This window comes from Muntiacus reevesi, chromosome 18 (genome assembly GCF_963930625.1).
Source record: "Muntiacus reevesi chromosome 18, mMunRee1.1, whole genome shotgun sequence".
NCBI lineage: Eukaryota > Metazoa > Chordata > Mammalia > Artiodactyla > Cervidae > Muntiacus > Muntiacus reevesi.
This window is the reverse complement of record NC_089266.1, coordinates 24,492,719-24,520,430: the sequence shown is the minus strand read 5'-3', so window position 1 is coordinate 24,520,430 and position 27,712 is coordinate 24,492,719. Positions and strand designations below refer to the sequence as shown.

Sequence of the window (27,712 nt, the reverse complement as noted above, 5' to 3'; positions counted from 1 at the left end):
TCTGAAGGTTAAGAAACTAAACAGCAGCAAAGCAAACAGTGAGGGGAAACTTTCCGGAGCTGAGAGAGCCACAGCTGGGCCTGTGCTCCGGGCCTGGCGGGCGAATGGGTGGGCCTGGCCCGGCCGCCCCCACCCTCACCCGCCCGGAGCGCGGAGCGCGGGGTTTCCGGGGGGCCCCAGGGGGGCAAAGAGGGGCGAGGAGGGAGGGGCGAGGGAAGAACACTTTGTTGTCACAAACGCTTCACAGAACGCAATTGAGACCCTAGTCTTTGTTCTTCGTAAGCGCCCCCCCCCCCTCCATTGGGCCTCATAAAGAGAAGTCCCTTGCACACACGCGCGGGCACGCACACACACACGCACACACACACACACACACACACGCAGGTCCGGCGGGGCCAGACGTCTGGGCGCGAGCAGCCTCTTGATCCTTTTACAGTCTTGTCCCACCCTCTCGAGCCTCCTCTCCCCCCCCACAGAAAGCCCAATTGTTTTCCCTCAGAATTTGCAACAATCGTGTTGGGTTTGAAAAGTGTTCGGCTCCCTCTTTTAGGGGCCTTGGCACACTGCTCGGCCGTCTCCGCCCGAAATTAAGGGCTTGAGGTGCGGGGTGAGAGAGAGAAAAGCTGACTTCTTTTCCCCTTCCTATCCTTTCTCTCTCTTTTTGTTCCTCTCTCTTTTTTAAATCTTTAATGTAATTGCACAGCTTCATGAACCATTTCCTGATTTCCGACGCCTTCCCGTTCGCCCGCTCTCGTTTTCCTCCCCTTTTAGGCTAAAATTGAAAGTTTCTCGGGGTTGTTGGCGAGGTAGCTTGGCTCTCGGAGAGGCAGGAGCGAGCGGTGGCGGCGGCGCCTTTCCTCAATACGGCCGCTAGATGGCATCCTTGCTCCACGTGAAAATCCCCGGTGCGGCGGCTTCGGGCGCCCGCGGCTGCACCTCACACCTCGGTCGGCCCTGAAATCTATGAATTGAGCGCTACCAAAAGTCATGAATTGTTTGGCCAGAATAAAAATAGGGTTAATTATGGCCGTTTCCCCCATTTTGTAGATTTCAGATATAGTGATGTTGATTGACCTCCTCTCCTCAAATGATCTTTTTTTTTTTTTTTTTTCCGGATTTCCCCAGAAGGAGGTCTCAGGGCTTCTCACCCAGTTTCTATGTTCCGTGGGACCACAAATGCATGAAAATGGGGAATAATAGTAATTATTGGACCAGTGGATCCAAATAAAAGAGGAGGATTGGTTCAGAAAAATGAGATTTTCCAGGATGGGGGCGAGAGGAATGCCTGCGGATGCGGGTGAGCAGGTCAGGTGAGAGGGGCGAACCGGCAGAAGCAGGTCGGATGGAGAGGAAGCCGTCCCAGGCTGCTGCAAGATCGGCGGGAGAGGGAACCGGGTGAGCCAGGCCGGGTTGGGATAGGGGCACTATGGGGGGAACGGATCCGTGGCTTTGGCGGGCATTCGGAGGTGCCCAGAGCCGGCGGTGCGGCTCGGCAAGGACCGAGGCTCCAGAGCCTTTGTATGTGGCCGGGGCTGGGCGGGGCGGCGCCGGGCGACTCAGGCTGGGGCAGGGGCTCCCCAGGACGGCGAGGTGCGAAAGGCTCGGGTATTTCCTGAGTAGTTCTGGGCCAAGTTGGGCCGCCGGAAAAGACTGCGTTTTCTGCATGGCTGTGGGGACAGGCGCAGTGCAGGAAGCAGGGGCTCGGGTTCTCTCGGCGTCCGGTGGTTTCCAGGTGAGAGCTCTGGCTCCGTGCACCCCGGCCCGGCCCCAGGCAGACCTGGAGAGCACCGGTCCCTTCTCAAGTTAGCAGCTGGAGGCCTGGACTCCAGGCGTTTTTCCTTTGGTGACCCGCGGCGCTGTCAGCCCCTTAGATTCCAAATCTCCCATTTCCTCCCCACCGGGCCCGGCCGATCCTTGCCCCCCATTTCGGACAAACCTGCGCGAGAAATAGATGCCCCCCTTCTCCTTAAAATTAGCCACTCTGCAGCCTCGCCTCTCCTCCCCCTGGACCGGGTGCGAAGCAGAAAGCGGAGTTTCTCAACTTGAGTTTCTCTAATAAATCTGCGCTCCGTTGGGTGTTTATAAATTATCTCCTCGCTCTTTCTTGTTTTTTCTTATAATAGAAACATTTTCCTTCCATCAGGAATTTCTGGCACGGTGTAGGGATGATTTAGAACAAGCCATTGAATTTCTACCTCACCGGTGAGTCCTCAAATCATGACCATAAAATCCCCTGCACTTGATAAAAATGTTCGCTTCGGCAACAACTTAACTCTGCCTCCCGCTGCCTCACCACCCCCCTCAGCCTGGCGCTGAACATTCAAGACCCTGGTTTGCTCCTCTCCTTTTCTCCCTTCTCCCTTTCCCTATCAGCCCTTCTCCAGTCTTCAGATTCGCTTTTGAAGGATCAAGTGGCCCCACTGGTACCTTCCCCTTAGAAGAGGTAATAGGTTTCATTTTTACAAAGGGGGGGGATGAGTGGAACCCCCCAAAAGACCCCTCCAAAAGCAAGCCACTCTCTCATGAATAAACAATAGACTGAATGTATTTGTAAAGCCTCCACCTTTGTTGCTAGAAAATGTCTTTCTCTCTGTCTCCCTTCTTTCCTTTCCTTGGTCAAGGAGCCTCTTCAGGAAGCCGTTGGTTCGAATCCTCAGTTTGGGGCCTTCTAAAACTTGGCCATCACTGTCACTAGGCCCAGTAGGCTGGCAAAGGCAACTGGCAAGGCAGGGTGGCATCCAGTCAGCTGGGTTCTGCATTCTGTGTTTCAGGCCCTAGGTCCTCAGATCTGGAGGGAGAGCTAGGTTTAACTAGAGGCACCCAAGGGGAAAGGAGAGAACATGGGGGGCTCTGGCCTTGCTGTATCCAAATCCCTCCACCCCAAGGTCAGGTGAGGCAGGGCCAGTGGCTGAAAGGACAGTGAGGGCTAAAAGGTGCCCCTCCCCACACACTCTGCAGTCACTGCCCAGGGCAGAGGAAGCAAGGCACAGGATGGCAGGCATCAAGGCCAGACTCCAGGACGGCAGCCTCAGTTGCTCTTCCCTGGCTCCGACGTGCTGACAGGCCTGGTGGGACCCTCTCACCTAGTGGTGATGTGGAAGGTGTAGTGAGCCGGCCTGAGAAGGTTGGGAGCCAGCTGGGCGTGGTTACTGGGTCCCAAGGCCTGGGCGCAGGACTAGGGCAGCCCAGCTGGTGGTATCCTACTGGTGGCATCAGGCCCCTCTCCCATCACACAGAGTTGGTCTCCTAAAGGCTTGCTTACTGGGCCCCAGTGCCTTCTAGAGACCCCCTCCTCATTCTAGCACCCCCTTCCCAGGCCACCCAAGGTTGTGTTAAACTGCAGAATGAGTTGCGGGGTGAGCTTTGTTCAGGATTTCTCCACTGCCCATTAACCAGAAAGTTTCAGCTCTTCCTCCGGATGCCTCCTCAAGCCCTCCTGGATCCCTTCTCCAAAGAAAAACCTTGTTTGTTTAATGAAGGAAAGTTGGTGAGTGGCCTGGGTGGGGCAGAGAGGGCTACTTTGGGGGCTTCAGAGAGGGAGTGGGGGCAGGTGCTCCCACAGCTGAAGGAGGCGGAAAATCTCAGAAAAGTCACCGTTTGCGCCGAAAAAAAACCTCATAATCATTCTCATTTCGGCTTTGTCACCCCCACCGTGCTGCAGTCGGGCGGCGGGGGCGATCGAAGCTGCAGTTTTATAGCTGTAGAGGAAAGAACTCGTAAAATGCTAACAGCTTTTATGCGCTGCGGCATAAACAACAACAGACTCGGCTTTATTGCGTTTTATAGTTTGTTAAAGAGTTTACAGCCGTTTTTTTGGGGGCCGGTTACCCAGCCAATTCCCTCCACACGATAGTTAAACCTTTATCAATAATAAGGAAATTGATCATTAAAGCCTTAAATATGACTACCTCGTTTGTTTGAAAATATGTTTAGGAGAGGAAGCTGTATGATTTGATAACTTGTATTAAAATACCAATTACATTTATAGGACCTTTTAAAACTCGGCGCAATTAAACCGTGTTCTTTTACATTTTTCCGAAGCGACCCTGACATTTAAAAAGACTCCAACTGCCTCGTTAAAATCGCGAAATTAACAGCGTGCCTACGCCTGGCGCGTTGTGTATGTGTGTGCGTGTTTTTTTCCGTGACTCCCCCACATCAGTCTTTGGGGGTGGTCTGCGAAGGTATTTGATTTGTTGTGAGGCAAGAGATATCTCATTAATGTAGGTAGTTAAACAGATTTAATCCGTATTCATTCTCTCTCCCCCCCTCTCCTTCCCCCCTCTCTCCCCCTCTCCCCCTCTCTCTCCCTGGGTGTTTTTTTTTTTTTTTTTCCTTCCCCTCCTTTTTTTTCCGCTCTCTCCTCACTCCCTGGCGCTCTCTGCTCTCGCTCTCTCTCTCGCTCGCTCTCTCTCGCTCTCACCCTCGCTCTGCGTTCTGTCCGGGAGGAGTACGGAGAAGCCAATAGGATGCGGGGTCTCTAATGGATGCAAATGATCATGAAAAGACAGTGCAAAATATGAAACAACTCATTTGCAGGGAAGTAAATCACCGAAAACTGTTTATGAACTGGCATCCCTTCTTCGAAATGTAAAGCGAGGACCTCTTTAAGTGGCGGTATATTTTTGTGTGGGGGGTGGGGGGTGGGGGGAGGGCGAGCGAGCCGCGGCTGCCATGCAAGCTTAGACTTTTGGAGGCTTCGCTGTCCTTTTCTATTCCTGGAAATCACAAAAAGTGTGGTGGCTTCGAGATCTTCTTCGCCTTTTCTTTCTTTTCTTTCCCCCACCTCCTCCCTTCCCGTCTCCTTTCCTGGCGAGGGTGACTAGGAGCCGGCGAATCCGCGTTTTTTTCTCTCTCTCTCCCTCCCTTTCCCCCTCCCCACCCCCTCCCCAACAGCCCCCAACTACAGCCGCCGCCGCCGCCGCCGCCTCAAAATTCAATAAAATGAGCTCTTATTTCGTCAACTCACTGTTCTCCAAATACAAAACCGGGGAGTCCCTGCGCCCCAATTATTATGACTGCGGCTTCGCCCAGGACCTGGGCGGCCGACCCACCGTGGTGTACGGTCCCAGCAGCGGCGGTAGCTTCCAGCACCCGTCGCAAATCCAGGAGTTCTACCACGGGCCGTCCTCGCTGTCCACCGCTCCCTACCAGCAGAACCCGTGCGCGGTGGCCTGCCACGGGGACCCGGGCAACTTCTACGGCTACGACCCGCTGCAGCGGCAAAGCCTGTTCGGGGCGCAGGATCCAGACCTGGTGCAGTACGCCGACTGCAAGCTCGCCGCCGCCAGCGGCCTGGGAGAGGAGGCCGAGGGGTCGGAGCAGAGCCCGTCGCCCACACAGCTCTTCCCCTGGATGCGCCCGCAAGGTGAGCTCGCGGCGGGGGCCGGCGGGGGGCGGGGGAGGAAGGCAGACCCGGGGCCCAGGCCGGGCAGGGGGCCGGGCAGGCCGGGCAGCGGTGTCCCCAGCTCCTGGAAGACGTGCTCGCTCCGTTTCAGATAGCCTCCCCCTTCGTTCCTTCCTTCCTCCCTTCCCTTCCTTTTCTTCTTTTTGTTTCCCTTGAAGGAGGTCGCTAAGCGACATTTCCTGAATCCATAAACCCCTCACCCTGCCCGACTTTTCTTCTTCCCCTCCTTTTTTCCCCTTTTACTGTTTTATGGGGGGTAGTGGAGAAAGGGTGGTGGGAGTGGGGGCGCTCAACTTTTGCACTTCTCAATTGCTTTATAGTTTAATTACCCTGAAGAAACTTTTCTTCTGGGGCAGAGGCTCTGGGGGCTTTTCAAGGTGGGTCCATTCGTCCCCATCCCGGCTTTTTTTATTCTTATTTTTCCCCCTCCTTCACATCCTTCCTTCTAAAGTTTATGGCACTTTTAATAGATTCAACCACCCCCGCCCAACTCTCTGGAGCTGGTTACCAGGGGAGGGGGGACCCCTTTCTGGCTCCCTTAGATTCAGTGGTGGCTGATCCCCCTCACCCCCCCTCCACTGACCGCGGCCTCCCAGCGCCCCCGCCCCTGCGCGGGGTAGAAGGTCCCTTGCCCTTATTATACTGGTCTCCTAGGCTGGTTCACGAATCTTCCAACCTTCTCCGTCTCTGCCCCCTCCCCCACCCTCCCCTCCCCTCTGTCTCGCCCTTTCCCCTATTCCCAGCAGCCGCCGGACGCAGGCGAGGCCGACAGACCTACAGCCGCTACCAGACCCTGGAGCTGGAGAAGGAGTTCCTATTTAATCCCTATCTGACTCGCAAGCGGCGGATCGAGGTATCGCATGCGCTGGGACTGACAGAGAGACAGGTCAAAATCTGGTTCCAGAACCGGAGGATGAAGTGGAAAAAAGAGAACAACAAAGACAAGTTCCCCAGCAGCAAATGCGAGCAGGAGGAGCTGGAGAAACAGAAGCTGGAGCGGGCCCCGGAGGCGGCGGACGAGGGCGACGCGCAGAAGGGCGACAAGAAGTAGGCTCCAGCTGGGACTGCCAGGGCCGCGGCCGTCCTGGGCCGCCGGTCCCCCGACCGCGCCACCGTCGCCCGCCCCCGCCCGAGAGAGCTCTGGCCCCGCGAGCGGGGCCCGGAGCCTGGCCTCCCACCGCAGCGTCCCCGCCGCGCCAGTCCCCGCTAGTGGTAGTATCTCGTAATAGCTTCTGTGTGTGAGCTACCGTGGATCTCCTTCCCTTCTCTTGGGGGCCAGGGGGAAAGAAAAGGATTTTAAGCATGGACTCCCTCGCCCTGCGAGGATGAGCGGCTGCGGCCTGGCTGAGCACCCCCCCCCCCACGCCCCCGCCCCGTGTAAAAAGCCTCCTTGTGCAATGGTCTTTTTTTCCTTTGAACGTGCTTCTTTGTAATGACCGAGGTACCGATTTCTGCTAAGTTCTCCCAACAACATGAAACTGCCTATTCACGCCGTAATTCTTTCTGTCTCCCTCCCTCTCTTTTCTCTCTCTTTCTCTCTCTCTCTCTCTCGCCTCGTCCTCATTTCCCCTCCCACCCACCCCCCTCCCCGCTGTCCTTCCTAGCTCGCTGGCTTTCTCTCTGGCTTCTCTCTTTTCCTCCACGCCTCCCCAACCCCCGCCCGCCGCTTTGGTTTGACAATTTCGTCTTAAGTGTTTCTCAAAAGAGGTTACTTTAGTTAGCATGCGCGCTGTGGGCAATTGTTAAAAGTGTTCTTAGGTTTACTGTGAAGAGAATGTATCCTGTATCCGTGAATTGCTTTATTGGGGGGAGGGAGGGCTAATTATATATTTTGTTGTTCCTCTATACTTTGTTCTGTTGTCTGCGCCTGAAAAGGGCGGAAGAGTTACAATAAAGTTTACAAGCGAGAACCCGAGACTGGCCCGACCCGCGCTCCTCATTTGCTCCCAGCGCCTTGCAGATTTGCGGGGGGAGCAGGTCTACCGGCTCTAGCGCCCGCCAGGCCCGGCCGCGCAGAGGAGGGGGCGGAGGCTGGAGGCAGGTGGTGCAGTCCCTCGGCCCAGGGGCGCAGGGGGTGAGGGAGGCGGCTGCGCGCGATTGGAGGAAAGGGAAACGAGGGAGGGAAGCCGAGAGAAACCCCCTCCCTTCGCGTTCCGAGGCTGCGGGCCCCGGAGACCCTCGCGCCCAGGCCACGCTGGAGAGATGCGCCTGGGCTGTTGACTTTTTCCCACCCCAACCCCCGCACCTCCCGCTTTGTTTTTGCGTGTTCTCTCGTGTGTGTGTGTGTGTGTGTGTGTGTGTGTGTGTGCGCGCGCGCGCAGGGGTAGAGGTGCAGAACCGAGTTGCTAAACTGGCTTATATTTTAATTTTTCTCGTACTCTGGTGGGGGGAGAAGGAGAAGGGAGATGCTCTTCCCTGCCTCTCCGTTTCTGAGACTTGGCTACCTTCGCCCAGCGCCGAGGTGGTGGCTCGCCGCCTTCCTTCCTTTTCTCGCTCTGCTTCTCCAGCAGCCACGCTCGACTGAGGCATCCGCCTCCCAGAACCAGAGCAGCATACCGGGCCACCCTCCTCCCTTCCTTTCTCTTCCCACCCACCCCACCTTCTTCCTTTTTATATTTTCAAACCTTTTTTTTTTTTTTTTTTTTTAAAGCCATCAGAAACTGCAGCATCCAACGCCCCTGGGGCTGGATCCCGCACCGCTGGGAGCGCCCACGAAACCTCGCTGCATCCCTGCCCGTTCTGTCTGGGCCGCACACACAGAAAGCGTGAGGCCAGGCTCACCTCGCGCCTCACCTCAGGAGAAACGGACCAAGTCCGGACCAAGTTTCCCCAAAGGGCCAGCAAGGCTGAATCGCTCCAGATTAATAAAGACCTGGCCTGCCCGCCCCCACCACCAGTTGTGTGCAATCCCTGCGCTTGTTTCTGGCTGGGTAACGGGCTGGGGAGGATGGGGGGGTGGTGACAACTCGGATCTCTCTCAGGTTATTTATTTTCCCTTCCACTCAATCCCTTCCTCCCCCAAATCTCGCCTGCAAGCTGCCTCCAGCCCACGGGGGTCGACAGCGGCCCTGGAGCCACCCAGCCCCAATCCACAGGGCCTGGCTTTCCCATTCATTATTGATCATATTTTATAAATCCAACGCCACACAATTTTTTCCACATTACCGGGAGCCGTGGGGAGGCTGCTCGGCCATTGGCTGAGGGGACGTCACGTGGGTGGGGTCACGTGGTCCAGAGAGGAAAAAGGGGGTCCTTTTTGGTGTAAATCTGGACTCTAATTCTGTAATATATCAAGGAATCTCGTAAAACCGACACTAAAACGTCCCTGCCTACAAATCATCCGGCCAAATTATGAGTTCATTGTATTATGCGAATGCTTTATTTTCTAAATATCCTGCCGCAAGTTCGGTTTTCGCTACCGGAGCCTTCCCCGAACAAACTTCTTGTGCGTTTGCTTCCAACCCCCAGCGCCCGGGCTATGGAGCCGGTTCGGGCGCTTCCTTCGCCGCCTCGATGCAGGGCTTGTACCCCGGCGGGGGGGGCATGGCGGGCCAGAGCGCAGCCGGCGTCTACGCGACCGGCTACGGGCTCGAGCCGAGTTCCTTCAACATGCACTGCGCGCCCTTTGAGCAGAACCTCTCCGGGGTGTGTCCCGGCGACTCTGCCAAGGCGGCGGGCGCCAAGGAGCAGAGGGACTCGGACTTGGCGGCCGAGAGTAACTTCCGGATCTACCCCTGGATGCGAAGCTCAGGTAACGCCGCGCACCGAGCCGTCCCGAGCCGCAGTGGCCCGGGCAAATATCCCGGAAGGCGCCCCCTTCCCGGCCAACCGCCCCTCTTCGCGTCCAGAGTGCTCCTGGTAGGAGATCGGCCCTGGGGACGCGGCCCCCTCCCCCGGAGCCGCGACACGGCGCGCCGCCCCCCTCCCATTTTTGCTTGGTGCTCTCAGGCTCGCTCTGCTTCCCTGGCGGATCCCTCTTCGCCGACGCCGCGGCGCTCTGAGCCCCCAGCCCACCCCCACCCTTCCTCCCGGCCTTTTAGCTTTAAATATTTATCAGCCGCGCCGGCACGGGCTGGAGACGAGGCCGTTTGTCTTGCGGAGGAAGGCTGGGGTTTGCAGAGAATAGCCATTAGGGTCTCCCCCCTCCCTTTTCTCTTCCCCCGCCGGGGATCTCATCTCTGGGTGTGTCCCCTCAGCCCCAGCTTGGATAAGGTCTGGGGGAGGGGGCTGTAGCTCTGAGCAGTTCTCCCCTCCCCCTTTCCTCCCAGCCAACCCGCTCCCCCATTATTCCCTTCTGGACAATTAGAGGTGGGCTCTAGAGGCCTGGCGGGAGGAGGGCGTGTGAGAGGAGATGAGGATTCAGTCAGGGACACAGAGGCAGGTGGAGAGAGGGGGACTGAGGCCAAAAGAGAGAGGCTTCTGACCCCCCAGTGAACTTGGGAAGGGGGAGGCAGGAGAACTATAGAAAGGAGCAGAGGCCTCATGGGGAGGCCAGCTGACTTCCTCAGGTGCCCTTCCTAGCACCCCTGGAGAATTGGCCAACAAGTTTGCAAGTGTCCTTCCAGAAGGATGGATGTCCTCTTGGGGGAGAAACAAGGACTCCAAGAAGTCAAATCAAGAGTTAGAGAGTGCAGGCCACTGAGGCAACTACTGCAGAAACCCCAAGAAACCAGAGGCTCTGTGGGGGTCTCCTGACAAGCCTGTCCCAGACAGCCTTCTTTTGTTGCCCTGAACTCCGAGGCTTCTCTCAAGATCCAGGAGACGCAAGATGTGTGGTCAGAGGCTCCCAGTCCAGCCAGGGTTGAGGGCCAAGAGAAGCCCAGCTCTTATTCCATCAGTATTAGTGGTCACAGTCCCCATTACCTGCTCCATAATTCAACTGCCTTTCCAGCTGATTTATTAAAGCCCAAATTTTTCTGCTCATAAACATTTCAGCTTGGCTTTTATCTGACTTGAAATTAGGCCCCCAACCCCTCCTCCCACTGTCTCCTTCCTAGGAGGGCTGGCACCAGCACCTCCCCCAGCACAACCTCCCTCCAGCCTCCTCAGGGTTTGGGGCCTAACCTGGGAAGCTCTCCCCTGCCCTCTGCCCCCGCCAGCCAGGTACTGAGTGTTCCACCCCAAAGCAGGCTGCTGTGTCTCCTCTCCCCCTGTGCCTTCCCGGAGGCCCAAAGATTGCTTTGGAGGGCTGAGAGTCTGGGCAGGCAGGACAGCCTGAACCTCAGCCACTCATTGAAAAATAGTCATCAGAGGGCAACTGCCCTCAGACCAACTCCACTGTGCCAAGGAAATCTGCAAATTCTCACCTCCTCCTCATTCCATAACAGGATGGGGGAGGGGGTAGACTGGACCTATAAGGCGGTTTGTCTCCTTTTCTTTTTGCCAAAAGCCCTCACGCCAGGCCTAGAGTCGCACTCCAGGGTCACTAGCATGGTTTTCGTTGTCATGGCTTGTTCTGCACGCACTGATTTTTCTCCCGTAAATACTCTGCGCAGGGACCGACCGCAAACGAGGACGCCAGACCTACACCCGCTATCAGACCCTGGAGCTGGAGAAGGAGTTTCACTACAATCGCTACCTGACGAGGCGGCGGCGCATCGAGATCGCGCACGCGCTCTGCCTCACGGAAAGACAGATCAAGATCTGGTTCCAGAACCGCCGCATGAAGTGGAAAAAAGAGAACAAGACCTCAGGCCCCGGGGCCGCCAGCCAGGACAAGGCCGAGGTGGAGGATGAGGAAGAGTGAGGGGCAGAGGAAGAGACAAGAGAAAGGGAGAGAAAGAAAGAGAAGCTCAGCTCTGGGAACTGAACCAGGAAACTCAAGTCAAATAGAGAGGAAAACAAAAAACAGAACTATTTAAATGGAAAGCAGTTAACATTTTTTTAAGGAGAGAAGGTGAAATTTTGGTTTCTTAACACTGAAAAAAATACTACCTATAGGAAAGTCCGCCGGGTTTGTTTTGTACAATATGGCAAGGACATCATCTACCTGTTCTGTAGCTTTCTGGAATTTGCCTCCCCTTCTTTTATGTCGCTAATTGTAAGGTCTTTGGTAAAATCTGGTTGTTTTGTAAGCCCCCTCTTTGATGCTGTCTTTGTGGTCTCTGGGTCTGGACTGTGTGTGGTTCCCTGCCGTCCTGAGCCCCCCAACTTCCCAGTAGTGGCCCTGAAGGGGCCTTAGGGAGCCCCTAGGACCCACCAACTAGCTCAAGTGTCCCCTCTGTGCACCTGGTCTGCCCGCTGCTCCTTGCTCCTGCCAGCCCTGTGATCCTCTTTCCGTTCTGTGTATATCTGAAAGATGGAGAAATAAAAGAAATTAAAAATAAATATATGTCCTCTTTTCTGTCTCTCTAAGGCTGGGATTGGGTGAGAGATAGTCATGCATATCGGTGCCCAGCTTCTGCTGCGGCTCATTTCTTAATGTGCTGGTATCTGCTCTTTTTTTCCTCGTGTCCCTTGCTCTGGCCAGATACCACACATATGTTGTCCCTTTACTTTTTTTTTTTTTTAACACACATTGACACACAAACGCACACAATCACATCTAGTTACAGGCTGACATTGTACATAAATATATACCTTGTCATACAGAGTCACAAACACCCATATTCATTATGTTCACAAATAAATATACAAGCATTCACACATCCCAAACCCTTTCCAGAACACATGTATTCACATTCACTCACACAAGTAAACCTACATTCACACTCACTCACAGACACATTTATACATACCAGGGTAACACTCACACAGTGGCTTATAAACACACAGACTCACATTTGCCCCCAAGTAAACACGTCCTTGAGTCCACACGCTCAGTCACACACATTCACAAAACCAAGCCAAACCAAACCCCAGCGTTCCACAGACCCGTCCTCATCCAAGCCTTCACACCAGGCTGTGTCGGCACCGCCACGGGACACATACAGAGCTGAAATCCAAAGTGCTAGGCCCCAAGCTAAGGAAGAGCAGAAGGAAAGGGAAGGTGACCACCCAAATCCACTCGGTCTCCGGCCGGCGGGTGGGTGGGCAGGCGGCGCTGGGCACAGGCCGGGCGGGCGAGCAGAAACCTCCCGGCCGCCCAGACAGGCCTCCAACCTCGAGATGCGCCCGGCTTTCCGCTCAGCCCGCAAATATTTTCCGCAAGAGCTATTCGGTTATTTTATTTCAATTTATTTTACTTTCATTTAATTGACCTCATTCTAAATTGACCCATGGACCCAAGTAAAACTTAAAATTGGGGGAGAAAATAATGAGCGCCGGGAGCGAGAGGCTGAGCATCGCGAGTTACCCGCTGCCGTGGCCGCATCCCGGCCGCTCTGAGCCCGGCCGCCGGGCCGCCCGGGCTCCGCCGGCTGCCGCCGCGCTTTCCTGCCCGCTGTCCGCAATGCCGGCAACCTGGAAATCTTCTCCGGGGTACAGAGAAAGAGAAAAAGAAAAACATTTTGCGAGGGAGGTTATTTCCTTTCCTGAATTTGGGCGCTGGTAGCTCAATTCAAAATACCGCCGTGTATCAGGGGACCTGGGAAACCCGGGGTGAATTTGGATTGTTTGGCTCCAAAATATCCCCTCGATTGCGAGAGAAATACCGGAGGACGCAGCCTAGACCTACGGAGCTGATTTTTTAGTATTTATTCGATTATAAATCCTGGCTTATTTAAATTTAAAAAACAGGCATTGGGTACTGAAAAGGGAAGAGGATTGGAAGGAAGCGTGGTTTAGGAGAATCTGTTTACTCTAAATTTGTAAGTAAAAGGCTCCTAAACCTGCGGTACCCACTCTAAGGACCGCAGACCACCCCTTCCCCCCGCAGAGGGCATGGGGAGTTGTCCTTGGGAACCTGGGCAAGTGCACATTTGGGCGAGAGAGCCAAGTGTCCAGGTCCGGCTTTGCTCTCCTCCAATTCCTGGGGTGCAGAGGCAATCATTCGGTGGCTAGAGTCTCTGCCTTGGCCTCCGTTAGGGTCACCTTACTTGGGGCAAAAGCTAGGCCCTAGGGGATCTATGGTCCCCACACCCGCAGTGCTACAAGCCCTCACAGGTGGGGTCCTGCCATCTATAGGGCTGGGAGTGAGGGGGGCACTCAGAGGGAGAAAAGGGGTCTTAACGCTTTCATTTTGCCCTGAGGCTAATGGCAGCTCTGGACATTGGCTGTTGCTCCCAACTCACCCCCAAAGTGCCTTAGAAAAGATCCTGTGTGGAGGTTTTGGGGTGAATTTTTACTAGAAAAGAAAGACAGAGCTCCAGTGAGAATAGCGAGGTTCCAAAAAGAACCCCCTTCCCAGATGGATGCTTGTGCCTCCTCTATCTGATTCCCCACTCCCCAAATCTCACACCTTCTCAGATTGGGGTTTCCCCAAAAATCGAGAAGGAGAAGAAAAGAAGATGGCGACTGAGAAAAGGGTTGCTGGTGGAGCAGCCATGAAGAAATGCAATAAATTCCTTGTTGTTTTATGAAAATTTACAACTTTGTGATAGAAGTTTATGAGTGGTTGAATCCAGCGATTGGCCAGCGCCGGTCATGTGGCCGGGCGATCGTGAACATGAACTTTTTATCATTTCCCTGGTGGTTATAATGCAGCATTCTTTTGGACACCACACCTAGGTCGGAGCACTGTCGTCCTTCAGGGCTCCAGCCTCTTGATATTTTTATACTTCAGTATCAGCTCGATAAAGCAAAAGAGAGAGAGGAAAACCGAGGGGGAGAGAAAAGAAGAGAGAGCGGGGGAGAGAGAGAGAGAGAGAGAGAAGGAGGGGTGGGAATTACACAAAAGAGAGAACCAAAAATAATTTTAATTTCTAAGTTAATTTGCTTGCTGATCTGGGATTTTAGTCATCATGGAGAGTAAATGGACAATCTGCCCAGGACTGCAGCCTGATACCATTTTTCAAAGCCAGAACTTACTCCATTTTCTATGCAAATATCAGAAAAGCGAAACACCCTCTCTCCCAAGTCAGAGAAGGGGAAACAACGGCTCTCAGGTTGGGACAATATTATCTGGAAGATGAAGAAGAAACCGAACGCTCTTTCCCCCCCCTTTCTCCCACCCCTTTCGATCGGAGGAAAGAAACCCCAAGGTCTGCAAAGGTAAGGGAGATTCTACAATTTTCTTCTTATTCTTTTGCATCGGTTTTGTAGGGGGTGGGGCTTGGGTTTGTCTCTCTCCCCCTCTCTTCCAAGACAGGGCTGAACCCCACCTCTGGGCGCTGCAGGGAGAGGCTGCCTAGGAAATTCGGTGGCTGAGAGAGGGGTGGTTGCTTCCTGGAGGAGAAGCAAGGCAGGGAAGACGGTCGGAGGAACCTAAAGGGGCCACGGAGGCGAGCTCTAAGTGGCCTTTTTAAACTGGGAGAAGAGCTTTAAGCTAGAGGGCTGCGAAAGAAAGGATACAGGGTGTCTGGGCTTGGGGTGCCTGCATAAAGCTGGTTGCTACGGCCTCTGTGGGTTTGCCCCCCTCCCCCTCCCACCATCTCTCCCTGGTTCCGGCCTCCCCCAATTGCCCCAGCACAGTTCTCTTGCCCGGTGTGGGTACGGATATCCGTGGCTTTCCGGCAGTGTTGGCACGAGGGGCGGTGGCACTGAGAGATGTCCTGGTCTCTGGAGGGCCTGGAATCTCCGTTGAGGCCAGCGAGGGCGAGCAGGCGGCTAGAGAGATACAGAAAGAACAATTCACAGAGAAATACTCATTATCTCCCTTCGGAAACATGTCTGAAATTAAAGAGCTGTGGGTGGAGGCACCCAAATTGAGGGAGACCCCCTCCTCCCAAGAAGCCTGCCTGAAAATGCTCAGATCTTTGGCCACTCCCGTAGGAGGGAGGCTGGCTCTGCAGGGAGACAATTTTGTGGTTTTTAACGGCGGTAGGTTACAGCGTGTTGGTTTCTGTGTAATACTGGTTCTGTACCTTGCGTTTTATTGGTATGGGGTGTGTGGATTTCTGTGGAGGAGAAAATTGCCATGTGTGTCTGATGTGGAAACGTTTCAAACTTTCCTGGATCCAAATGTGGTGATTGTGAAGAAGCTGTTTAACACGTTGTTGTTTTAGGCATGGAAACACAAAAGAAAAATAAAGAGAAGAAAATTAAAAGAAATCCCCATTAGGGATTTGATGGTGTCTGGACTAGAAGGCTGCCTGGCACTGAGCTCAGACAGCTAGCCTTGTCCCTCCGGCGCCTGATTCCATTCCTGAGCCAGGCCTGGGGTGGGGGGTGGGGTGGGGGGAGCCGGGAGAAGAACCGTGGGGCGGGAGGCCGAGATTCCTAAAGTAGCTGGTGGGGTTGAAGAAGGCGCCAGTCGCTAGGTGAAGACTTAAAAATAGAGAGGGGTTCTGGGGAAGCTGCCAGCTGAGAGATAAGGGACTTAGGGCGCGAGAAGCAGGAGAGACTGTGATTTAGTTTGGTTTGCAGAAATAGGTGATTGCTTTCCTCCTTTTAAGGACCAGATGCAGAGATTTCAATCTCAGGTCTCTGGTGGCCCAGGGATTGCAGGGTCTGGATGCGCATAGGGGAATATTGGCCTTCTCAATACTGAGCTGAGAAGAGAGAGACAGAGCCACTTGTGGCGCGGGAGGGGGCCCCTGGTGGCACAGGCAGATGCCCTCGAAGCAGGCCCAGTATGGGTGCCTGAAGGGACCCCTCGGCTGCGAAACCAGAGAAGTTCTCGGCCAGCACTCGCGGCACTCGGAGCCTATTCTCAAAGGAAAAATTCCCCAAACCCACCCAGACTAAAGGTCTTTTTCTCCTGTAGTCTTGGCGGGGTATAAATCATCCCTTAGACAGCTCGCTCTGACCCAAATTATGCGGTTTGCTGCCATCTACCGTCCGTTTGGAGACATGCGGCTTCGGCGCCGCAAGCCCAGCGTCGCTGCCTGAACCCGGCCCCACGCCCCGAGCCCCCAGCCGCTCAGGTTCGGCGGGATTCTGGGGACTTTCGGCCCAGATTATCACCTTCCGCTAGATCTTGGTTCCAGCTTGCCCACATGTGGATTGGAGAACGAGGATCCCTCTCTCTTGTCAGGCCCATCCCAGCTCCAAACCTGGCGGCTGACTGGGGGAAGCGGCTTTTTCCTAGGGCATATTTTAAAAGGACTAATACTGCATCTGGCGGGCACGGGGCCCTGAATCAAAGGGTTGGGGGATCAGAGTCCAGAGCCCTCTCCCCGACGTCCCCGCCAAACTCAAGAGGGGATCACCAGGGCCGCTAGGGAGATCCATCCGAGGCCAAGGCTGTTCAAGGTTTATTTGGTTTTCTTTTCGGCCAAGGGAGGGGTCCTGCAGGGGAGGCGCCGGCCCGGGCAGTTCCACTCGGTTGTCAAAAGACAAACCGAGTCTGTGTTCTCCGGGTTGACTGGTGGGTCTTGCCAGTTCCTTGGCCGGTTGAGTGTATGGTGAAAGAACTGAACCGAGCTTTCTGGAAATTGTTGGTGTCTGCGAGTGTGTGTCCCCTTCCCCATTCCTGATCATTTCAAGCGAAATCGACACAAACATGCTTTGGGAAAAAGCGGGGAGTGGGGATCAATCATTAAGGAAGCAAAGCATTGTAATTTCCGTTCCTGCCCGACTCCTCACACTCGCTGAAGCCGACAGCTTTCCCAGGAGGGGGTGGCGAGGGCGAGGGTACGCGCCGCTGCCGCCGAGTTTGAATATTGGCCCGTCTCACGGGTTACTGATTAGCTCGGGCTTTCAAGCCGCAGGAGGAAGCTCTGGCCGCTCCTTTCAAGGTGCTGTGGCCCCAGTTCCTGGGCGGGGGGCTCCAGGAAATTGCCTCTGGTGCCAGGCAGGCCTAGGTGTTACGGGGTCTGGAACTGGAGGAGCTGCCGAAGTCGAGGGGCCCAGCGGTACTAGGGGCAAACGCGCGGTCTCTGAGGCCTGAGCCTCTGGCGCCTTGCGAGTCTGCGTCGCAGGAGCAGCGCTTTCAGCTCTTCAGCAGAGAGTGACTTTCTGGCGGCTGGAAGGCCCGGCCCGGTGCAGGAGCCCCCAAGGGAGTGCTCCTTGAAAGTCTTGAGCCCCTCGGAGGTTTTGCTTTCGGACAATCAGAAGGACAGATGGAGAGGGGAAGGCGACTGTACAGAGGGTTGAAACCTTTAAGGGCTCTTAGGGTGCCCATGAGCCTGGGAAGACGGAGCTGAGAGCCACTGCTTCCCCCTCCAACAGAGAAGATTCCATTCATTTGCATAATGGAAATGTATTTGTACCTTGCTTTGGAGGAGCCAATTTTAAGGCAGTGTTCCCTGTAAACTGCTCTCAAAGATTGGGAGATGCCACACTGCTCCTCCGGGAATATATATGTTCCCCAAATCCAGAGAATCATAGAATCTAGAGGAAGAATTGGGTTGAGATGTTTGAATTCACCCCACCCCAATCAGAGTTGAGATTGGGGTGGGGGAAGTTGCCCACAACTCTTAAGAGCCGGGGGTGGGGGGAACTTTGCAGCTAAGAGGAAGTGGGAAGCCTGGACAATGTCTCAATACCCCTCCCCTCCAAACACCTACTGGCAAATATCATCCCCGAGATTACCCGTGCAGAATTCTACTCTGGAGCTGAACACAACTTCAACATTTACCGGGGAGCTGGAATGTGTGTACGTCCACAGGACCACAGATTCACAGCTCAAGAAATTACAATTATAAAGTCCTGCCAATGGGATTTCTATACAATCCTTCTGTTGTGTACTCAAGACTTAGGACACATTTACATCCACCTCTCTGTACACACACCTCCTCCTTGAGCAAGGAGAGACACCCCAGACCAGCAGATGGCTGTGCCCACTGTGTATTTATATGTTCCCTCTTGGAGACACACCGACGACGGTGGATGCAACCACAGACAGATTCATAGAGATCTGACTCCAGAAGTCAGGCAGCCTCTGGCCCAGCCCTGCCTGCCTGCTCTTTCTCCCAAACAAACGGATCAGACGAATAAACGCTCATAAATACCTCTGGGCTTAGATAAGAGCGATGAGGCGCTATTTCCTTTCATGCCCGACTCCAGGCGCCCAGGCCCTGCCTTTGCGGCTCCATCTCACGACAGGCAACCTGCAGAGGTGAGGTTAATTTGGGGCTATGACTCTAAGGATAAGGCGATTGTTTTCATGCTTCTATCATAGGGTAAGTCTTCATCTCTCACTGAACCTTATGTTATCCAGGCTTCACGGGAAAGCCCATACCAAACAGTCCTAGTTGGAGGACACTGTAACCAGAAAGGAAGAAGGGAGGGCTGAGGCCCAAGGCCCAGCCTCAGTAGCAAGGAGGAGGGAGGTATACAAGGCACTCTCCCCACCTTGCTCCTCCAGCCCAAATGTTCTCCATTCCTTTCCAGGAGTGGGCCTAATCACAGCTGGATTTGAGCACTTATGACTCTGCATCATCAGGAGGCTAGAGTTTATTTTTTAAATCTTGACAACCCCCTCCCCAAGAGGGGCTAGGAAGTTGTTGATGGGACAACCAGGAATAGCCACTTAACCATGAAGGCACAGCCAAGAAGTTGTCCTAAGTTTAGGGAGCCTTGTGGGCCACTTTGCAACAATCAAGTTCCATCCCTGGTCACTAACCTCAATCCTTTACCACTTTTCCTAGTGTCTTGTGTCATCTTCAGTAGGCAGATTTGGCCCACAAAAAGGAGTCCAAAGAACAAGTCAGAGAAGGGTCAGCCTGGTCCCTTCATGATCAGGTTTTGTCCCATATTCTGACCCATTCCTGGCCCCAGGTCCAAAGCTTGTCATCCTTTATGCACATTAGAATGTTGAAAATACACTGTGGTTCAGTCTTCCGGGCTGATTCCAATGCTCATTTTCCTAAAATAAGAGTCAGAGATGTACACACACTCTCACACCAAAGCTTGTAGGCAGCAGGCTGGTGATATAAATATGAGAGGTGGGAGGGATTGTAGAGATGCTGAGAGACAGAAGGGTAGTGAGCATCTGGAGAGGGGATACGGAATGATGGTGGTAAGCTGCTTGCTGCGGTCCCAGGAGGACCCAACCCTCCCCTTTATAAAATGAAACAAAAACCGTCTTGAGAAAGAATTAATTAAAAAAGAACTGCCAGCTTCTGGAGAGACCTGGAAAAGGAGCGATGGCTCCTCTCTTCCCAGTGGTTTCTGATTGTCTCCAAAAGCAGGAGGGTTTGAGGACCTGAAACTGGAGGAGGAACAATTTTCTTCCCTGTGCTTACTGAGACACCTTGATACCTAAGAATCTGTAGCCCAGGATATTCTAATGTCTTTTGGGGCAGGAAGTTGGGTGGAGGGAGAGTTGCAGGCAGGATAGGGATCAGACAAACCTCTCACCCCTCCTCTCCCTATCCCCCTCTTCCCAGTGCCCCTTCCTGTGCCAAGAGCAAGCAGTGCATACTAGAACCAGGCAAGATATCTTGGGCAGCAGCAGCGGTAGCCTTCCAAGAAGCTCTGAGCCTAGTTGCATAGCAAAAGGGAGAAGCTTTTAGGCTCAGACCCTCCTCCCAATTCTCAGTCTTCTGGGTCCTCTGGCCTGCCTCTCAGACTACAAGAGCTGTAGAGAAATAGGAATAATAAGCTCAGGCTTGGGAGTAGATCTGAGATACAGGAAAAACGGTTTTCAAAACCTGGGAAGGAGATGGTTTCTTCTTCTTTTGCTTCTCGATTTCTGAAAGCGATGCTAATCAGCGGAGAACTCTTCTCTCCTCCTACCAACACAAAACCCGAGAAACCAGCCTTCTCCTTTAGTTCTCTTCTAGGGAGACTGAGATTCGAGATTCGGAGATATTTATCCACCTTCCCTTGAGGGAATGGGGCTCAAGCAAGTCAGGGGTTAACTTTTCTGAAAACACAATTAACTTTTTCCTATTCTGCGTGGGGAGGGGAGGGATATATTTATTTAATCACTGGAGGATGGGGTGGTCTCAATCCAAGTGCTCCCTCCTCCCTCAAAGGCACAGACGCCTCTTTCGCAGATCCTACGTAGGTGGAACGGGACGCGTTGTGCTGTTGGGGAGAGAGAGAGAGAGAAAGCAGAAGGAGAAGAAGGAGGAAAAAAAGGTTGATAGGTTTGTGCGCGGGTCCCTCGCGCGGGCTGCGCTCCTCCTGGGTGCTATTTGACAATTCCTGCCTCTGCCATTGGTCAGTGTTGGATCAGATGGTTGTATTTCCTTCTGGCCCTCACTGGCACCTCGCCATCCCCCCTCAGCTAAAACCCAATCTCAGATATACTACTAATAGGCGCGGCGCTCGGACTATAAAACACAACAAATCATAAGCCCGGCGGAGCAGCAGCGGCCGCGCGCGCCTCCCCTCCCAATGAGTTCCTATTTCGTGAACTCCACCTTTCCCGTCACTCTGGCCAGCGGGCAGGAGTCCTTCCTGGGCCAGCTCCCGCTCTACTCGTCGGGCTATGCGGACCCTCTGAGGCACTACCCCGCGCCCTACGGGCCCGGGCCCGGCCAGGACAAGGGCTTTGCTGCTTCCTCCTATTACCCGCCGGCCGGCGGCGGCTACGGCCGGGCGGCGCCCTGCGACTACGGGCCGGCGCCGGCCTTCTACCGCGAGAAGGAGTCGGCCTGCGCGCTCTCGGGCGCCGACGAGCCGCCCCCGTTCCACCCGGAGCCGCGGAAGTCCGACTGCGCGCAGGACAAGAGCGTGTTCGGCGAGACCGAGGAGCAGAAGTGCTCCACCCCGGTCTACCCCTGGATGCAGCGGATGAATTCATGCAACAGTGAGTGAGAGTTGCCGCGGCTGCCGCGACCCCCGCGGGCTCCCCCCACCCCCCAGAGTCAGAACTAGAGACCCCCCCCCCAGTTCTTCCACGGAGAGAGCCTCTAGGGTTGGAGCTTAGGGAAGATTGGGGGCCTGCCTCCATCTCCCGCGCTGCCCTCACGCCCTCAGGAGTTGCAAAGTTTGCAAAGTCCCAGATGCACTCCGAGCCAGGGGGAGCGAGTGGGTTCTCTGCGAGGGCCAGGCCGCAGCCGAGATCCGGGTCAGGGAGGCAGGCAGAGCCCGCGCAGCCAGTGGCTGGGCTCTCCCTGGCGCCCCCAGCTCTGCCCCGGTCCCCCACCCCAAGACTGTTCATTAAAAACGGAGTACGTCATGGGAAGGGGGGCGGCGTGACGCTGGCGAGGGAGAGTTGAGTCTGTCCCGGACTGGTTTTCCCTGGGGGTCGGGGGCTGGGGAAAGAGGAGGCACCCGGAAAGGGGTGGTAGTCAGGGGAGGGGGGGAGAATAAGGGGAAGAAAGAGAAGGAGCGGGCGGAGTCGGAGAGAGGCAGAAGCAGGCGCCGGGGTCTCAGGTTGGATTATTTGTCGGTCTTAAATCCCAAATTGATGTCCATTAATGGGACACGAAAGTGAGGAGCCCTTAATGCTGACTACGGATCGATCCACGTCATTACAGATTAAGGGCCGGAATCTATCACGGGGTGGTGGGGAGCCAGATGGAAAGAAAAGATGCGTCTAGGAAGAGACACACCTGGCCAGTGCTTCTCCAGCCCCTCCCCCTAGGCTCAGGTGGGATTTAAAACTGCTCCTCCCATCCCCCCACCAAGAATCTAGACAGAAGGCAAAAGCCTAGGAGGCCCGGAGGGAATCTGGAGGGGGCGCTGGAGAAGTGAGGAAAGGGGGGCCAGGGAACCAGAGAGAGTGGAGGACATCCCGGGACAGGCTAGAGGCCCCGTTTGAGGGTCGAGTGGGGGAGGGGGCTTCTGGCCTTGGTGACCCCAGGCCTCAACATCTCCTCTCTGCGTAACAGGTTCCTCCTTTGGGCCCAGCGGCCGACGCGGCCGCCAGACCTACACGCGCTACCAGACGCTGGAGCTGGAAAAGGAGTTTCACTACAATCGCTACCTGACGCGGCGGCGGCGCATTGAGATCGCGCACGCCCTGTGCCTGACGGAACGGCAGATCAAGATCTGGTTCCAGAACCGGCGCATGAAGTGGAAAAAGGAGAGCAAACTGCTCAGCGCGTCTCAGCTCAGTGCCGAGGAGGAAGAAGAAAAACCGGCCGAATGAAGGCGCTGGCAGGGGGCGGGGGGACGCGAAGGGAGAGGCCTGCGGGGAACGGAGGGCAGCGGAGAGCTCCGGGGAAGGCTCTGCGGGCGGGGGAGCCTGGGGACCTGCTCTCCAGAGCGCGACAGGCGGGGCCCCGCGCTCCCCTGGACGCCCCCGCCCGCAGAGCGCTCGCTGGGCGCTGGGAGGCCGTGCTGCCTGAGCCCAGCCGGCACCCCAGCGCCGCCTCCAGCCCGCAGAACCGCCTCGGCCCGAACAGGCTCCCGCGGGAGAACTGAGGACCGGACTCACTTGATGTTTCCTGGAAGCAGAGCAAAATGCTCTTGTCCGTGTCGCGTCTCATTTCGTCCATGTCGCCCGTGCACGGTTCAATGGTAGATTCGCAGTCCCCTCAGCGGGGGCCTCGAAGACTCCCTGACCCCAGACCTCTCTCCCAGCCCCTCCCCAAAGCCACTGGAAGGAGCACATACTACCTAGAAGTAAGAAGAGGAGCCTCAGAAGAAAACAAAGTTCTATTTTATTAATTTTCTATGTGTTGTGTTTGTAGTCGTGTCTTAGCTCTGGACGTGAAATACTTCGGTAATAATATTAATATTAATAATAATAATAATAAAGACGTAAAACCTCGCTACTCAGTCACCTCTGCTCCTCCCCTGCCACTCCCCCACCCCCTCCGCCACCCCTGCGTCCCGGTGCCGGAAACTCTGCAGCGAAGGCCGGAGCTCTGGTCGGCCCCAGAGGGCCAGACGCGACTCGGAAGTTACAGTTGAGATAAAGGCTGCAGCGGTCCGGCCCAGGCTCCAACGCCGCGCCTCGCCGGTGCTGAGGCTCACAACGGCCTCTTCTGGTGCAGAACTGGGGGACGGAGAAGAGTCGTCCCCCTATTATTCTCTAGCTTTTCTTCGTTTGTCCGTGGCAGGAGGGAACGCCACCGAGGCCCCCTAGCCGGGAGCTCCTGCAGAGACTGAGCCAGGCGGGTCTCAGTGCCTCAGCGCTGGGTTCTGTCCGCAGGATCCCTGAGGCCGGCGATCTTTGGCCTGCCCACATGGCCTGATTTCCGCCGGCCTTGGCCCTCGGCTCCTGGCCTAAATTGGGGCCACCGGGTGTCTGTCTCCCTGCCCACAGCTGCAGTCTCCAGGCGTCCCTTCCTGCCTCAAGTAGTGGCTCAGCGGCAAGTAGGGGGATGTGAAGCCGCCGGCAGGCGCCTGGGCGAAGGGCAAGACTTTCCCCTGCTCTTTGGAGACCTGAGGGCAGGAAGCCAGGTGATGGGGCAGTTTGGTTACATCCCATCAACTATAACGGACCCATTCTGTCCCCACCCCATTCCACCCCACCCCCACCCCCGCCCTCACCCAGGCGACAAGATGAGGAGACTGTTTTCCTTTCTTCCTCCTCCCTCTCTTTCCCTTTTTTATTTTTAAAGAAAATAGCCATCCGGCAGAGGGGGCCCAGCTGTGGCGGTCTCTGGCCGCCAAGCGCGCTCAGCAAGGCGCTGCTGGTCCTCCGAACTCCTTTCCCGGGAAGGCGTGAGCCGCCCGGCAAATTCTGAAACTACCCAGATGCCAGCAAGGGGTCTCAAGTAGGGCTTCCCAAGGCAATAGCAGGCAGTTGGTGAGAAAGCGAAAAGGATTCTTCCTTGATCCCAGAATCTCAGGACCGGGTTTACAGCCAAAGCCCAGTCCCTGATGCGGTGGCCTCTACCATTTTTCTCCCATCTAAACCACTTAGCCCCAGCTGGCCTCTTCCTTTAGGGTCCCTATCCTGTTCTGCCGTCCTTCCGTCTCCTGGGCTAAGGATGAGGAAGAGGATTTCAAACTTCTAAGGGGACCCGGAGAAGCGAAAATTTCTCCTTCGAACCCTCGCCTTTGCCCCACGGGCTTGGCCTGGATGCTGTGGATGGACCACTGCAGCCGGGTCAGGAAGCAGACCAGGCCGAGCTCACGGGGAAAACCCTTTGCAATAATTGTTTTTCACACACATCTTCCAACCTCTCCCTCATTTCTGCCCCCAACTCGGAGACTTGCAAGGCCCGAGTAGAGGAAGAGCAAATCAAGCTTTGGTCACCTTATCCTGAGTTAAAATAATAACGACGACGACGACAGGGAGAAGTACCGAACGATAGAGAAACTCCACTTACGAGAAAGTGGGTAAAGGCTTAATCGGGTTTCTCCTCTAAAAGATTCAACCCTTCGGGTGAACCTAGGCCGGGCTTCTTTCTAGCCCGGCGGTTGCACGGAGCCAGCAGGGAGGCAGTCGTCGCCGCCATGGCGGTCGGCGGCCCGCGCTCCCGCCGTTCGCCGGGAGGTGGCGCGCTCTGCTCAGAGGCCGCCGCCAACCTTCTCCCTGTTTCTCCCCCTTCTCCTTTTTCCCCCTCTCTCGGAGGCTCGCATTGAATCGGCCCTAACGATTCTCGGATCGTCATTATTTGTAACCATAGAGCATGAATTACCTCTTGAGGTCATCAGCGAGAATTTACGACTGGTCAACAAAAGCACGTGATTCCCCAACGCCCCCCCATCCCCCTTCCAACCCCCCCCCATATTTGGCCGCATACATAGCAAAACGAAGTACAGTGCATCGCTATAATTCATTAATACATCATAAATCGTGAAGCACAGGGTTATAACGACCACGATCCACAAATCAAGCCCTCCAAAATCACCCAAATGAGCTCGTACTTTGTAAACTCCTTCTCGGGGCGTTATCCAAATGGCCCGGACTATCAGTTGCTAAATTATGGCAGTGGCAGCTCTCTGAGCGGCTCTTACAGGGATCCCGCTGCCATGCACACCGGCTCTTACTACAATTACAATGGGATGGACCTCAGCGTCAACCGCTCCTCGGCCTCCTCCAGCCACTTTGGGGCGGTGGGCGAGAGCTCGCGCGCCTTCCCTGCGCCCGCCCAGGAGCCCCGCTTCAGGCAAGCGGCGTCGAGCTGCTCCCTGTCCTCGCCCGAGTCCTTGCCCTGCACCAACGGCGACAGCCACGGCGCCAAGCCCTCTGCTTCGTCCCCCTCCGACCAGGCGACCCCGGCCAGCTCCAGCGCCAATTTCACCGAAATAGACGAGGCCAGCGCGTCCTCGGAGCCTGAGGAAGCGGCGAGCCAGCTAAGCAGCCCAAGCCTAGCTCGGGCGCAGCCAGAGCCCATGGCCACCTCCACAGCCGCGCCCGAGGGGCAGACTCCGCAGATATTCCCCTGGATGAGGAAGCTTCACATCAGCCATGGTAATTCTCGCTCTCGCTCCCCTTTTTGTCTCCTCGGCTTTTCCTTCTCCGCGTTTGGGGGTGGGGGGAGTCGGCGAGGAGAGCTTGGCTTTTCCTCAAATATAGATTTCTTTTTTTTCGGAGGGGGAGAAGACTCTAAGAGGGTCCTCACAGCTCGGGGGGACAGAGCCAAAAGAGGGCTTAGCTGGGGGGTTGAAGAGGAGTATTTTTAATAATTTGTTCCCAGATTCGCCTTACGTTTTATTTGCCCAGCTGTACTAGCTTTAGGATGAAGGATGGGGTTTATGTGACATGGGGAAGGGTCCTGCTTGCCCCCGAAATTTTGAGACTGCTTTTTGCAGAGGAGGGGCGAGCGGTAAAGCGAGCTTTCCAGGGCAAAAGTGCAACCGTTCTCCTCCCTCCCGGGGTGAGTGGCCGCCTGAGCCCAGCGAAGGGTGAGGAGACAAAGCCGGGCGCATTCGCTGCGGGCAGAAGTGGGGGCGGTAGGAGAAGGGGGCATCAGAAAGCAAGCTCGGATGCGGGCATCTGGAGTGGGGAGGATCGGAGCTGCGGTGAGCTGGGTGCCGGGGACGCCTGGGTCCTGCTCCACGCCCCCCTCCCACCCAGTGCCCCCTCCCTTAACCAGAATAACGCGGCCTCGCCTCTCTGCTCTGTCTGCTCCAGACATGACCGGGCCGGACGGGAAAAGGGCCCGAACCGCGTACACCCGCTACCAGACCCTGGAGCTGGAGAAGGAGTTCCACTTCAACCGCTACCTGACGCGGCGGCGGCGCATCGAGATCGCCCACGCGCTCTGCCTGTCCGAGCGCCAGATCAAGATCTGGTTCCAGAACCGGCGCATGAAGTGGAAGAAAGACAACAAACTGAAAAGTATGAGCCTGGCTACAGCCGGCAGCGCCTTCCAGCCCTGAGCCCGCCGGGAGGAGCCCCGGGCGGCCTAAGAGTTCACGCCGCCCCCAGCCCTGGCCCCTCCAAGCCTCCTCGCGCTGCCGCCGCCCGCTGGGAACCGGTTCCCACGAGCCTGCCTCAGCCCGGGCCTTGTGTTACGATTTTTTCGTTTGGTCTTAGGTCTTCCTGTGGCTCCCTCTCTCCTGGACTGGTTAATCTTGTTATTATTGTAATAATAATGATAATTATTATTTTCCCTCCATGCTCCCCACTCCCCTGCGCTCACCCCCAATCCGCCAGTGTTTCTGAATGTTCGTGTCTGTGGTTGCACTCCTTCCCCCAGGAAAAAAAGAAACTCGCATGTTTAATGTGAACTTTCCCCTCCCCATCTGTGTTATAACTTATTTATAAAAGGATGATCGCTGTATTTTGAGTTTCAGCTGGAAACTTCTCTAAAAGGGGCAGCAGTTGAGGTGGGATAGTGCCGCAGCGCCGGGCCCAGCTGAGCTGGCCTCGGAGACCGGGAGTCCATGACTGTATCTCTTTCCTCCTTCCTCTTCCTCCTCTCTCCCCACTCCCAGACCCAAGTCTCCTAAGGCTTGGTCCTGAGGTGGGAGGGGGCTAAGGGGGACCAAAGGGGTGATGTTGAAAAGAGGGAAGGTACATAGTGAGATTTAAGTTCCTGCTGCCTGGGTAGGCCCCACAAGGCCTGGTCTGGGAGCCTCGGAAAACAAAAATAATCCTCAGTGTAAGACGTCTTGTGTATTTCTCTGTGAATCCATGGGTCTGGCATAGAGGGCCCAAAGCTTGTAAATGCGGGGATAGTCTGGGTCAGACCTTATCCCCTCTTCCGTACCCATTTCGATTCCAAGACCATTTGTAGTGAGCGAGTGGATGCTGTGCTACGTGTGAAATCTGTCTCTGCCGGGCCTGTCTCAGTGATTCGCTTTTGGTATTTGTTTGTAGCTTTCCTTGAAGTCAAATAAATGTCTCCCCTCCTCCACTGCCCTTCCACTTGTCTTTTCTCTGGGGGCCTGCCTCTCCCATCACCAGGCACACCCTAGACCATTCTTGATAGATCTGGGGTGTGGGGAAGGGAGAGTAGGATGCTCCCCAGCAGCCCCTCTCAGCCTCTTAAGTCTCTGCTTAGTCAGCGGTATTTGGGTCAGGGGACAGGCTTTCATGCCTGGGGAACTGGGAGGCCCAGAAATCCCACCTGAAGCTGG

General features: G+C 55.4%; 4 protein-coding genes across 11 annotated transcripts in view; all 4 read left to right on the top strand.

The window, feature by feature from the left end:
* Positions 1-7,316, top strand: part of HOXB8 (homeobox B8) — a 12,955-nt gene extending 5,639 nt beyond the window's left edge. Inside the window, exons 1-4 of one of the 6 annotated variants that reach the window (XM_065909804.1) lie at positions 1,368-1,395; positions 2,144-2,202; positions 4,897-5,368; positions 6,151-7,316. In XM_065909804.1, coding sequence (XP_065765876.1) covers positions 4,945-5,368; positions 6,151-6,458 — 732 coding nt within the window. In that variant the 5' untranslated portion in view covers positions 1,368-1,395; positions 2,144-2,202; positions 4,897-4,944 and the 3' untranslated portion in view covers positions 6,459-7,316. Of the gene's footprint in view, positions 1-1,367; positions 1,396-2,143; positions 2,203-2,923; positions 3,488-4,448; positions 5,369-6,150 lie in introns of those variants that run through there. The other 5 variants (XM_065909803.1, XM_065909799.1, XM_065909802.1 and 2 more) reach the window with 5 other exon arrangements.
* Positions 7,317-8,625: 1,309 nt separating this feature from the next.
* On the top strand, positions 8,626-11,716 carry HOXB7 (homeobox B7). 2 transcript variants are annotated; one of them, XM_065909515.1, is made up of 2 exons: positions 8,626-9,265; positions 10,903-11,040. In XM_065909515.1, the coding sequence occupies exons 1-2, from the start codon at positions 8,759-8,761 to the stop codon at positions 10,987-10,989; spliced, it is 594 nt and encodes a 197-aa protein (XP_065765587.1). In that variant the 5' UTR covers positions 8,626-8,758; the 3' UTR covers positions 10,990-11,040. The 2 variants fall into 2 exon arrangements, with proteins under 2 accessions (XP_065765587.1, XP_065765586.1); XM_065909514.1 differs by having other exon boundaries at positions 8,640-9,158; positions 10,903-11,716.
* Positions 11,717-14,324: 2,608 nt separating this feature from the next.
* HOXB6 (homeobox B6) lies at positions 14,325-23,015 on the top strand. Of its 2 annotated transcripts, XM_065909681.1 has the most exons (3): positions 14,325-14,497; positions 20,722-21,089; positions 22,117-23,015. In XM_065909681.1, exons 1-3 carry the CDS (start codon positions 14,325-14,327, stop codon positions 22,374-22,376), a joined length of 801 nt encoding a protein of 266 aa, XP_065765753.1. In that variant the 3' UTR covers positions 22,377-23,015. The 2 variants fall into 2 exon arrangements, with proteins under 2 accessions (XP_065765753.1, XP_065765755.1); XM_065909683.1 differs by lacking the exon at positions 14,325-14,497 and having other exon boundaries at positions 15,050-21,089; positions 22,117-23,014.
* A 1,959-nt stretch (positions 23,016-24,974) lies between these two features.
* HOXB5 (homeobox B5) lies at positions 24,975-27,487 on the top strand. Its single transcript, XM_065909676.1, has 2 exons — positions 24,975-25,598; positions 26,262-27,487. The coding sequence occupies exons 1-2, from the start codon at positions 25,040-25,042 to the stop codon at positions 26,507-26,509; spliced, it is 807 nt and encodes a 268-aa protein (XP_065765748.1). The 5' UTR covers positions 24,975-25,039; the 3' UTR covers positions 26,510-27,487.
* The last annotated feature ends 225 nt before the right edge of the window (positions 27,488-27,712 follow it).

What these genes read in the sequence shown, in the direction of transcription:
- HOXB7 (XM_065909514.1), top strand. Translation starts at nt 8,759, where the DNA reads ATGAGTTCATTGTATTATGCGAATGCTTTATTTTCTAAATATCCTGCC. An exon ending in CCCCTGGATGCGAAGCTCAG is followed by an intron (nt 9,159 to 10,902) that starts GTAACGCCGCGC and finishes TACTCTGCGCAG; the next exon opens with GGACCGACCGCAAACGAGGA.
- HOXB6 (XM_065909681.1), top strand. Translation starts at nt 14,325, where the DNA reads ATGCAAATATCAGAAAAGCGAAACACCCTCTCTCCCAAGTCAGAGAAG. An exon ending in AAACCCCAAGGTCTGCAAAG is followed by an intron (nt 14,498 to 20,721) that starts GTAAGGGAGATT and finishes CACTCTGGCCAG; the next exon opens with CGGGCAGGAGTCCTTCCTGG. An exon ending in GCGGATGAATTCATGCAACA is followed by an intron (nt 21,090 to 22,116) that starts GTGAGTGAGAGT and finishes TCTGCGTAACAG; the next exon opens with GTTCCTCCTTTGGGCCCAGC.
- HOXB5 (XM_065909676.1), top strand. Translation starts at nt 25,040, where the DNA reads ATGAGCTCGTACTTTGTAAACTCCTTCTCGGGGCGTTATCCAAATGGC. An exon ending in GAAGCTTCACATCAGCCATG is followed by an intron (nt 25,599 to 26,261) that starts GTAATTCTCGCT and finishes TGTCTGCTCCAG; the next exon opens with ACATGACCGGGCCGGACGGG.